Source organism: Aulonocara stuartgranti (genome assembly GCF_965226115.1).
Source record: "Aulonocara stuartgranti genome assembly, chromosome: 3".
In the NCBI taxonomy this organism is placed as follows: domain Eukaryota; kingdom Metazoa; phylum Chordata; class Actinopteri; order Cichliformes; family Cichlidae; genus Aulonocara; species Aulonocara stuartgranti.
The window spans coordinates 20,797,958-20,810,224 of record NC_138941.1 but is presented as its reverse complement, the minus strand read 5'-3'; the positions used below and the strand labels follow the sequence as shown (position 1 = coordinate 20,810,224).

Genomic DNA, 12,267 nt, shown 5'->3' with positions numbered 1-12,267 from the left:
GTCTGCCAGCTATAACCCAGTTTTGAGATCCATCCTCAGACGCCTTAACGCCCTCTCACATCCTGGGTCATTTGATCTCAGTAAGTCACATGATAGGCTGGGGCAAGTTCTTACAACGGTTTACCTCAGCTGATGGTGACCCACACCTGTTTTCACACTTTGGCTCATGTGATTAGGCAGATGATCAATAGTGGGTCAACTCTTTAGGGACACTCCCAGTAGGGCTTAAAAATCTGGGACTGTCCACCAGTTGCTCTGAGAACTGAAGAAGGTTCTCAGGTGAAACGTCTTCAAGAAAAGTCCAGACACTTTTCTTTCCAAGCTGCTTAGATTACCATGACCTGGATGACTGAGAATCTTCACAGACATGATTGGATGAGGGTTACCAGCCTTGCCCTGCCCCCTCAACCCGCTGTCCCATCCCTCCTCTGCACTCGTGCCACAAACCACACTCTGACACATGGGTTTTGTGTTTTATTCTAAAATAGACATTTCCTTCTAAATTCTTTTCATACATGATAATTTGTAGTGTTACCACATCTTTATGACAAGTATGTTATCATAAATGACTGTAATGAGGAACAACATGGTGATCCAGTGGATTTTCTTCTTTGGAACATTTGGGAAACAGAATGTTGATAACCCCACTGGTAGTTTCTATAACCAGTAAGGGGAATGCTGGCGTTGTCCCCGTTTGTTCAGGAGGAGGTTAACATATTGGTAGCTTCAACATAAACAGAGGACACAAACCCCAGTGTTTGGTTGTGTATACATTTTGTTGGTGAAAGAACATATAACTGTTTAGTTTGAAGACTTGTTTACATTTTGGATGAATGTGCCTTTAATGAAGCAGCTGAAAGGTGCAGGCTGGTTTTCTTGGAGTTGGAACAGAGGGCTGTTGTGTCCTCCTGCTATGGACGTATTTGTAGACTTGAAATTGAGCTGGTACCAAGCTGGTCTGCTCTCACCTCCCCTCAGGAACACACGCTCATACCCAGCTGTGCATCCATGACTCTACATTAATTTGCTGGAGACTGTCATCTTAAACAGCACTGCAGCTTACCGTTTCCATACCTAACACATCCTGAACCTCAACACATCTCTTTACCCTAACATTGAAACACAATAGGTGTTTTTTGCTGCCCACATAAAGAAGAGGCCACTCACTCAGTCACTGGAAAACTAAATATAAAATCTGGATCTGTCAGCATGAGACAGTGTAGAATAAATATGTTAACATGATACACTTAGAGTTGTTTTTGTTACTAGACAAAAAGACTCATGGAAACATTTGAAGGTGAAACTGAGTTCAGCTGACTCGCTGCTGAGAGCCTCCTTTGTCATTTCCCTGCAGTCATGAGATCAGTGTTGAGCTGTGCTGCGGCTGTGAGACGCACAGATGACTGATGGTCAAGCACAGGATTAAATACCACAGCCAACTGTTGTTCCCGATTTAGGATCCTCAGAGACAGCATGTCAAGTACAGACAATCCTGCAGCTCCCATTCACTTTAGAGTCTTAATAGTTTTTAAAATCTTTAATATTTTTTGGTTTCCTGCTTCCAACTTGAATGCTTGGATTCCTTCCTCTGCTTGTCCCACATTTCCAGGATGTACTCAGTAGAGAATGTAGGAGCTAAAGAGCAGGATTTTCAGTTTTATCTTTCTGTAACATATTGTGCTGTCTAGAGTCTATGTAACTGAGACTGAAATGTAAACTACTGCATCATGGCAGCGAGGACAGTTCGATGTTTTGTAACGGTAATATTTCAGTGCGTGCTTCTGACAGACAGCTCACAGGTGTCTGGCTTAGCCAGGCTACAGTTACAAAGGTCACAGGCAGGAGTGCAGCAGGGATCTGATTGCTTTGACCTTACTACAAGTTTCCAAGTATATGTTATGATCATTTTGAGCTTGAATTCTTGGATGTTTTTTAGTGAGCTCTTATTGAACAGTAGAATTTCAAAACAATACAAATAATACTGAAATGGTTTATGGAAACCATCACAATCACCAGGCTGTGGTGAATGATTCTGTATGTGGTTGTACCAGAGCACTGACAGTTTCTGTAGGTTCACCAAAGCATTGGAAAAATAGCAGCTACAGTTAGGTTCACAATGACACACTTCCTTTATTTTAACTTTAAACAATCAAGATGTGTTCGAAGAGAATGTTTAGCTCTGATGACAAAGATTTAAATTGTTACATCATTGTTACATTAAGTGTTCAGGAATTACAGCAATGTTCCTCTGAAGCAGGCCACATCAGGGGATCAAAGGTAAATGGGCAAACTATTCATGTAATACTTGCATGAAAATTCCTCGCTGTCAAAGACTGTAAATATCATGGACATCAGCAAATGCTGTAATTCCTCCCCTCTGATGTTTTGCCAGATGTTTGCTTCAGCCTTCATCAGTTGGTGCTTGCTCTTGGGTCTCCCTGCGTTCAGTTATGTTTTCAGAAAATGAAAAACATGCTCTGAGATCAGGTGAGGGACATTTCCATTAAAAAAAAAAGAGAAAAAATAAATTTTCTTTCTTTCTTTGGATGGTGAAGGCAACAGTGGTACTAGTGGCAATCAGAACAGTTGGTGCAGTGACCTTCAAGCTGGGCACAGGGCTCCAGGAGATCCCAGGAGCAACACCTCTGTCCAGAAGAGCTCAGTCCTAGGAACAGCAAAGATACTGCGCAGGACCCTCAAGCTCCTCGTCTCTGGTAGGGGACTCGAGCTTGAGGAGAAAGACCGCCTGCAGTGCCCTCTACTTTAATTTTACTAATCTTGCCAACCCTAAAAATATAACATTCTTTAAAAAATGAATCAATCTATTTCTTATAGAATTTTGCATTTTTAAAAAATTATTATTATCGTTATTATTATTTTTTAACATTGATCGGTACCTTACACGAAATACAAAAACAACCCTCTTTACATTTTTACATGCTGTAGTGCCATATTTTGGGAGCATTTCAATTTGCTATGCAAAAAAATACAAACATTATATCCCACATTTTAATAATATGTATGTATTAAGTCCATAGTAACTACATACATTGCTAAAATGTGCAAAAAAAGACAAAGAAATTGAAAATCGTTTTTGTTTTTTGTTTTTTTACTCATTTTTCTAGTTACAGAAATGTCAAAGATACATTCCTCAAAACTGTAAATGCAAATATAAATTCACTGTAAACAGCAATGACAGACTTATTATTCTCCTGCTTTCCTGCTGGTAAGCAGCAGAGCACCAAGCCTCTGTAAAACAACACATGCAGATGGATTATAGTGACTCACTGTTCATTTCGTATTCATTACTGTAACACACTTTAGGCAGAAGAGCATTTTTAAATATTATCCGCATATATTTGTATAGTGTTTCTATAATTTACCTCTACAAAGCTTTATGGTGTAGACGTTTGTGTTCAGTTCATCAGATTAAGAAAACATACTGCTCTGTTTGACCTGGGACATGGAGGGTGACGTGTTTTAAAACTCCTGTGGTACAGCTGTGTACTGTGGGTGTGGAAAAGAATGATCATTGTACTGTCTGATAATATCTACATGTAGTGAGAAAAGCAGGGCTCCCAGCCAGTTTCCTCATGCAACTCCAAAACAAAAGTCCAAACTAAGACTATTCACATGTAACACGTTCCTCTCTGTAACGTGTTACATGTTTGGATCTAGATAAGAGCACATTTAGAAACCAACCTATTATCAAGATGGGTTAAATGGATACCACGGTCAACTGTGTCAACTCAAACTGTGCAGTCAGCTTTTCCCTGATCTTAAAGCTTTGGGGTTATAATTGTTCTGTTTACAGTAAAAAGCAGTAAAAAGCCACTCTACAGACCACTGGAGCATTTGATATCCACACAGTAATCTATTTTCTTTCGCTTACCCTTGTCCAGATTGTGGGAACAGTGGTCTAGGCAGAGATTCTCAGACATCCCTCTCTGCAGCCATGTTTTCCAGCTCTTCTGGTGGGACCCTGAGACATTTATAAGGTGGGCAAAATATCTGCCCAACGGGTCCTGGGTCTAGTGTCTCCTCCCAGTTACACATGCCCAAAACATCTAACCTGACCAGATATTTTTTTTTGTTGTGGAACATAAGGATAAGTGGAAAAGGATGGATGGATGGATGGATGGATGGAAGAGCAGTGGCTCTAGTCTGAGACTCTCCTAAATGACCAAGCTCCTCATCCTATCTGAGGTCGCTGGAGGCCTTACTGGTCCAATCCCTGATTGCCACTAAAGTTGGGCATTACTCTGCCAGTATAGTGATTTGGGTCTGCTGGATTTGGAAAAAAGGAAGTCATGATACATACATTGGCATAAACGTAATAAAAGGTGAAAATCCCCTAGTCGAAGTTCTTCTTTAAATGTTTTTACAAATGATAAAATAGGTTACTTTTAGCTCTCAAATGTTTTTAAAAAAAATAATTTCCCAATGTCATCATTCTTTAGACTCTGCATGTAACAAATATAAAAGGCTAATGCCTGTGTGTGCCTCAGAAGCTGCATTACATCCTTCATGTGCTAGCAACAGATTATAAATAGACTGACACCTAAAGTGGAAAAGTCCCCCCAGCTGAGGGGGGCTCATGACAGAGGGAAAGGTTTCCTGCCAGTTAGTTTGTGCTTCACATTTACTCCTTGCTAAAACATCTGAACAACAGCAACAATGTTATTATTATCAGATTATCCTCCAGGATATGAAGCCACTGCATGTGTGACGTGTTAAATTAATCTGAGCTATGTCAAGGCACCCATAGTTATAACTGTAGTGAAACAGGAAGTTTAATAGGTTAGAGAACAGCTTTCATTAAATAACACATGCATCCCATCCAGTTTGTGTTTAGTTGGACCATCATTTGTTTTCCAAACACACCTCCAGGCTGTGTCAGGGCTGTTTGACCAAGAAGGAGAGTGATGGAGTGCTGACCAGATGGTCTGGCCTCCACAGTCACCTGACCTAAACCCAGTGGAGATGGTTTGGGTTGAGATGGAGCTCAGAGTGAAGGCAAAGGACCAACAAGTGCTCAGCATCTCTGGGAACTCCTTCAAGACTGTTGGAAACCGTTTCAGGAGACGACCTCATGAAGCTCATGGAGAGAACGCCAAGAGTGAGCAAAGCAGGACTCAAAGCAAAGGCTGTTTGGAAGAATCTGAAATATCAAACATGTCCTGAGTTATTTCACACTTTTCTTGTTTACTACAGAATTTCATGTGTTTATTCATAGTTTTGATGCCTTCAGTGAGAATCTACAGCGTAAACATTCATGAAAATAAAGAAAAAACATTAAATAAAAAGGTGTGTCCAAACTTTTACTGGCAGTGTGATTAGCAGTGAAACCACAGTGTAAACACTGGGTGGGGCTCTTCTGTGTGCTTTGGCTGCTCGCCCTGTGACGCTCTCCTTTGACTTCCTCTTATTTATTTATGTATTTGTGCCAAAATATAAGCATTCTAGTGGAAAATGTATCATTATTTTTGTTAAAACCTTTGTTTTAAATGCTCACGATGAGATTTAAACTGTAAACTTCCTCCTTTGTTGATGGGTGGAAGTTGGAAGAGACATCTGATTTTATTTTGAAAGTCCCAGTGACGATGGGTTCCGGTTTGTCCGCGTTAACTTCACGATATGTGACCGGAGTATTTGTTTTGTACCGTGTCTACGGATCGAGCACTGGTGAGGATCTGTCATCGAGGCAGGTGGAGTCTCCCATCCACTCCCCGGTGAAGGAACACGGAAGAGGGGACACGCCTGCCCTCCGTGTAATTTAACTTCAGCGTGTGTGACAGGGTCGAGCATGACTTCGGTTTGGAAACGGCTCCAGCGGGTAGGAAAGAAGGCGTCGAAATTCCAGTTTGCGGCTTCGTTTCAAGAGCTGATCATAGAATGTACAAATAAATGGTGAGTGATATAATTCTTATATTTGTCAGTATTTGATAACTGTGGATTTGTTGCGCACCCCGGCACTGCTCCGTGGTGTGCTCTCTGAGCGTTAAAGAGGCTGACAGAGAGAGTGATGCCAAACTCCGGTCAGGCGTGTGAACTTCTCATTTCGGCGAGTAAAGCCTGTGAAACTAAGTGTATCATCCACACTCAGTTTACACGAGCCGGCGTATTTATCACTGCGCATTAACGTCTTATTGACAGACTTAATACAATTACTCCGTGTAATTACAGGTCGTCGGCACAATACCTCAGGTTTTAATGTTCAGAAAAAATAATGCTAAATGCTTTGTTTTGCTGCAGAGAGAGCCCGCCCCATTACTTCCGTGTTTGTTTTCTTGATAAGAGAACTGTAATTGTTACCATGCGGCATCCTAATAACCATGGCAACGGGTCAAGCCAAAAAACTGTCGTGGCTGTGGGAGTGAGTGGTGGTGCAGTTTAGTGTCACTGCTGGTGTCACGTGTGCTGGTGGAAGGATGAAGCATCTACGCCGTCATCATTGGCTGAAAGTAGACTTCTGGACACTGAGGTCATGGATAAAAACTTCCCCTCTTATAAGAAATCTGTGGCAGGCCCAGGTCTGCAATAACTGTTGGGAGGAGTTAAAAACACGAGGAAACCTTTTTATGAAGGCAAACAGTTGTTCCGGTAAAGTAGCGCTTCAACCAGATTCAAACACTTGTGTTTTTGTGGCTCATAATGTGATTCTGGGTGAGTGCTGGGCCACCACCAGCTGACTTTACACTAACTGGTCACATTTTGTGAGGCTGGGCTGTATAAGAAATCAGCCACCACTTTAATCACACTCTGGAGCTCTGACATGTGGCACAGAAAGTGCACATTTAAGAGTTTTGTCTATTTATTACTTAACAAAATTTACATTTACAATAAAGACAGCTGGGGAATAGATTTCATTACAGTATCTTTTGGAAGGTGCTGTAACATAATTCCTCATTGCAGAGAGTACTGTGCTCCCTGAGCCTGGTTCTGCTGGAGGTTTCTTCCTGTTAAAAGGGAGTTTTTCCTTCCCATTGTTGTGCTTGCTCATAGGGGGTCATGTGATTGTTGGGTACTGTGGCCCCTCTGTGAAAGAAAGCCTCAAATCAGAAGTGGACTCCATGGTATAACTCTCAAACATGCACCTTGAGATGAAGTGGTATCTCACTAATTTAGAATACCTTCATTTTCCCAGGAAAGATAGTTTGTTGCTCTATTTAAAAGCCCTCAGTAAAGCTGTGACATCTCACTCCTCATCATTAATTGAAGAAAGTATTGAATTCACTAATTTCTTTACTAATAACATTTTAACAATTAGAGAAAAAATAACTGACCACAGATATATAATATGTTCAGCTACTTTCAATACTATTTATATTTATTTAGTCTTTATCTGACTGATCCTACTGCATTAACCTCAGCAATCATCATGTGTCTATTAAAACCAATTACTTCAAGACTGCTATAATATGTCCTACCATAAATTAGTGCTTCAATTTTAAAATATGATTAATCTGTCTCAATCATCACCTACGAACCACAGGCCTATGATGGCAGCGTTACTCAAACAGCCTCAGCCTCAGCTGTCTTAACTAATTGCAGGTCGATCTCCAATCATCCTTTAGCTCAAAACATCTCCAAAGAGTCAGTGTAAAAAAGCTTGTTTTATTTGTAGAGGGAAAAACCAACCCCAATCTCTGGTGCTGTGAGTCTTACCCAGTAAGCAGTGCTTAGATGGAGCTACTGGGTGTGGGGATTAGCCCAGTACTAACTGCCTGAAAAGCCCTGAATGCCTACCCTTCTTCCTGTGACAGAGCCAGTACAGGCCCAGCTGCCAGCAGCCCCGTTTGTTACTGCAGCTCCCCTCTAGATTGGTGCACTTGGTAACTAACTGGGTTAAATTTAGCGTCCTGGAAGACTGAGGAGGGCTGGATTAACCTGTAAGAGTCATTCATGGTGATGTAGAGGAATACTTTACCAGTCCCTTTGTAAAGGCCCACAATTAAAACCATTTAACAAAGGATATTTTATTAAAGCAATATAATAGGAGCAAAACAAAAGCAGAACCAAATAATACTAATCAGAAAATATTAATCAAATCACCTCGGTTACATGTGTCTAATGAACCCATTGTAAGCTAATGCTGAGCTTGTTCGGATCCTTGTGAAGAAGGAGGTTGGAGAGATGGGCACACCCAGGCATGAGGAGGAGCTTCCAGCTGTGAACATCTTAGGTCCAATCCTCTGAACTGCTCTTCTTATCTATTCTGCACAAAGCTTTTATACCTGCTCCTCCTTTCTCCCCCTTTTTACGTCACATCGTCTAAGATAACGTCTGGTCTCACCTGTGGAATCACTGTCCACCCGTACCTCATCATCCTCTCCCTGTCTGTCTGAGTTGTCATCATACATGATTTAAAACTAACTTTAAAAGTTAAAATCACTTCATTACAGTTTCTTTTTTTCCATGTTATTCTTACCATAGAAAGTTTCATTGTATATGAACATTCAGTCGCATATTTCTCCTTATGTTCCATTAGTTTATACAACCTCTCTGTCATGATCTTATTCTTACATGAACATCTTTTAGCATAATCCCTTTTAATCCAGTTACAGGAATACTTTCTTTTGCTGTTTTTCTTTAAAACTGAATACTCAATACATTTTCTTTTATTTAATCATACATTTATAAAGTCAGACATTCTCTCAGATTAGTGGCTCCTTGGTGTCACACCCACACACTGATTATATATATTGGCAATTAAGAATTAAGCAAAAACAAATATGAATTATGGCCGTTTGTCCTTAATTTTTTTTTTAAAGGCTTAAAACTCACTGAAAAGCCTTCAGTTAATCCAAAATGCTGCAGCAAGAGTCCTGACAGGGACTAGAAAGAGAGAGCATATTTCTCCTGTTTTGGCTTCCCTTCATTGGCTTCCTGTTAAATCCAGAATTCAAAATCCTGCTCCTCACACACAAGGTCTTAAATAATCAGGCCCCATCTTATCTTAATGACCTTGTAGTACCATATCACCCTATTAGAGCACTTCGCTCTCGCTCTGCAGGCTTACTTGTTGTTCCTAGAGTATTTAAAAGTAGAATGGGAGGGAGAGCCTTCAGTTTTCAGGCCCCTTTTCTGTGGAACCAGCTTCCAGTTTGGATTCGGGAGACAGACACTATCTCTACTTTCAAGATTAGGCTTCAAACTTTCCTTTTTGCTAAAGCATATAGTTAGGGCTGGACCAGGTGACCCTGGATCCTCCCTTAGTTACACTGCAATAGACGCAGGCTGCAAGGGCTGGCTTGCTTTTGTCCTGTCTCCCTCCTTTCACCTCCAGCGAGTCCTGGCTGTTAGCTGGTAGCTGTCCCTCCCTGAGCCTGATGCTGCTGAAGGGTTCTTCCTGTTAAAAGGGAGTTTGTTTCCTTCCCACTGTTACTATTTAGTGTCATCTGACTATTCTTATAGGGTGGAGGGTCTTTACCTTACAATATAACTGACCACTGTTGTTGTGATTGTGAAACATCAGCATGTAATGGTGCACAAATCTAAATAACAGAATTATTAAATGAGTCTACCAGTGAGAGACGGGGCCTTAAATGAACCCAAAAAGCCGACTGGCCCAGTCACTAAAAGTTTTGTTTTGGCAAGATAAGGACCTTTTTTTCTCTCATTATTCCACGACAGATTAATCAGATCAGATATTTGGACCTGATCCCAGATGTTGAACTTGAGTATGAGAATAAAGGAGTATAAAGGAGTACATGATTAGGATGATGATTGCCAAATTCTTTAAGAAAAACTACAATATTTTGCAAAGTGAAGAAAATTCTTTAGGAGGTAGATCTATAACTGACTCTACGAGCCAGAGACATCTTCATGGATGAACCATCAGTCCCCATTGGCCTCTTCCAGAAAACATCTAAAATCTTGGTATTTGCTCGGCATTTCTCTTCTCGTGAACAGATTGGATGATTAGTCTGGTTTTCAGTGTTCAGGACAAGCTTGAAACATGTTCCTCTTGGCCATTTCCAGTTTATGTATACAGAGGATATTGTGCTTAGCTTTAGAGCTGCTGTTTTAGGTTCGGCATGTAGGAGTTCCTTTAATTCCACTGGCGTTAGTCATTGTTCAGTCAACATGTGTTTTCAGTCTTCTGGCCCTGGCTTGTATTTTGGCCGGCCTTCCTTTCACACTGTTTGTGCTTTGTGGTAGTTTAGAGAGATTTGTCACATTTTGCATGCTCTGTACTGGGGTCAGTGGTGTCTGTTAAGGCAGTGTTACTGGAAATCTAATGACAGCACACTGTAAAAGGTAATTATCATGTAATCACGTCCTTTCTTTTTGGGCTCTGAAGGAATCTCTGAGGTCAGAGTGCCCGAGGTGGTTTTAAGCATCCCTTATTTTGTCCCATAGGATTTTCTTTTCTGGATTTCATCCCAAGACAATTAGATCAAAGCCGATATTCACCGGAACAATAAAACCACACACAAAAGTTTAACACTGAAATAAGTTAAATGTCAAAGCTAAAACGGTGACAAAGATTTTGACACCACGACTAAAACTAAACTTTTATTTCTTTCCCAGCAAAAAGTTTTTGAAACTTATGATCTATAATTGTACATTTCTTCTTCTTCTTCTTCTTCTTCTTCTTCTTCTTCTTCTTCTTCTTCTTCTTCTTCTTCTTCTTCTTCTTCTTGTTATTTGAAACAAAAACTGAAGCAGCAAAGTGCATAAGAAACAAACTTTGTGTCACTGCTAAAATGTTTGGTCATGTCTGTAGGACAAAGATGCAGCCAGTTCATGTCAATAGTAACCAGTTTTATACCAGGATTAATGCAGATTAGCAGCTCAGATCGAGGACACTCAGTGAAGGAGTGAGTAATGTAGTAAGCAGACGGTTTACATACGTCTGTATTTCTTTCTGAAAACATCGGGCCAATTCAGACCAGTGAAAGGGGGCTGAAGGAGAATCTGTGTATTTGTTGATGTCAGGGTCATGAATTGCTGTGTGAAGCAGGCAGGACAGGATCCCACTGCAGACTCACAGACAGGCCTTTATTTTAGAAGACACAGCTGTGAAATATAAAACTAAGTAAACTGGGACGACGCCTGAACTAATCAGGCAGGCAGAACACACAGCAGGGAAATGAAGGAGGTCGCGACAACGGACAGAGTGAAACGAAGGGCTGAAGTATACAAGGATAATGAGGGAACGAGAAACGGGGGGAAACACAGCTGGGGCCAATCAGACGCATGAGACGAGGCACCTTCAAAGTAAGACAGGAAGTGACATGTACAGTGAGAACCAGACAACGACAGTAGGACATTGAACATGCAGATATGCACGCAGACAACTAAAGGGCCAGATGTGACCCCGAGGTCGTCTACCACCCAGTCACACTGTCTAATTTGCAACAAGAGTTAACAACATGCTTCAGTTTGACCTCCGACTAAAATGATCTCAATAAATGTTTTTTATAGGCAGATTCATCATGTAAACACCCAAAACTGGACTGATTTGGCTTTGATGAAAACTATTTTGATCATAACTAATAGAAAAGATTCCCAGAACTACAAGTTGTCAAGTTGTCATAAAGCTTAACCAAATTGCTCTAAATCAAAAACAAATACAGTGAGTAAAGCAGAAAACTGTTGAACACTTGCCCAAATGATCAACTAACCAGCTGCTTTTGGTAAGAGACTGTGAGCGATGAGTGAGAATGAAAGCAACGGACAGAGAACAGACATGGACAACACGCTTCACAGAGCTTAGCGCAACACCTGCTGCACTATTTATAACAGACATGTTTCTGTGCTGACCTATAAATGTACAGGCCTGTGGTGGTGAGTAACTCAGTGGTTTGTAGAGACAAAAGCGCCTGAAAGAAAACATTCACAGGTACCAGGAATGATGTATAACGACCTCATTTTAAAATGCACAGTGTTACAGTGTAACCATATTAGAGGAGGCTTCACAGTTTGAGGAGCATACAGCCTAGCTGATCCATATTTAAAACATTCTTCTGATAGACTTGTACAATGATTGTGATGCCACAGAAATGTCATTTATGGCAAGCTTAAATGATTCGCCCACACCCATGCATGTGTCTTACCCCAGGCTGTAGAAACAATGGGCTCAGCTTCAGCCTGAAAACTGAAAGGAACATGAAGGTGCCTTAAACCTGAAAACATCCTGTTTAAGTATACCAAACCTACCTGACCGTAACCCATAGATGTCTATGGGAAAGCTGCCCTGAACCTTGACCTTGTAAACTCTTTTCTGATGAGTTTACGGGCTTAGTCGCTCACTGAGGG

At 40.9% G+C, this 12,267-nt stretch overlaps 1 protein-coding gene across 1 annotated transcript in view; it reads left to right on the top strand.

Annotated features, from left to right (window-relative positions):
* The first annotated feature begins 5,603 nt into the window (after window positions 1-5,603).
* The window catches only part of ehbp1l1a (EH domain binding protein 1-like 1a), a 43,017-nt gene continuing 36,353 nt past the window's right edge, over window positions 5,604-12,267 (top strand). The window contains exon 1 of the mRNA XM_082524059.1: window positions 5,604-5,910. Coding sequence (XP_082380185.1) covers window positions 5,807-5,910 — 104 coding nt within the window. The 5' untranslated portion in view covers window positions 5,604-5,806. The remainder of the gene's footprint in view (window positions 5,911-12,267) is intronic.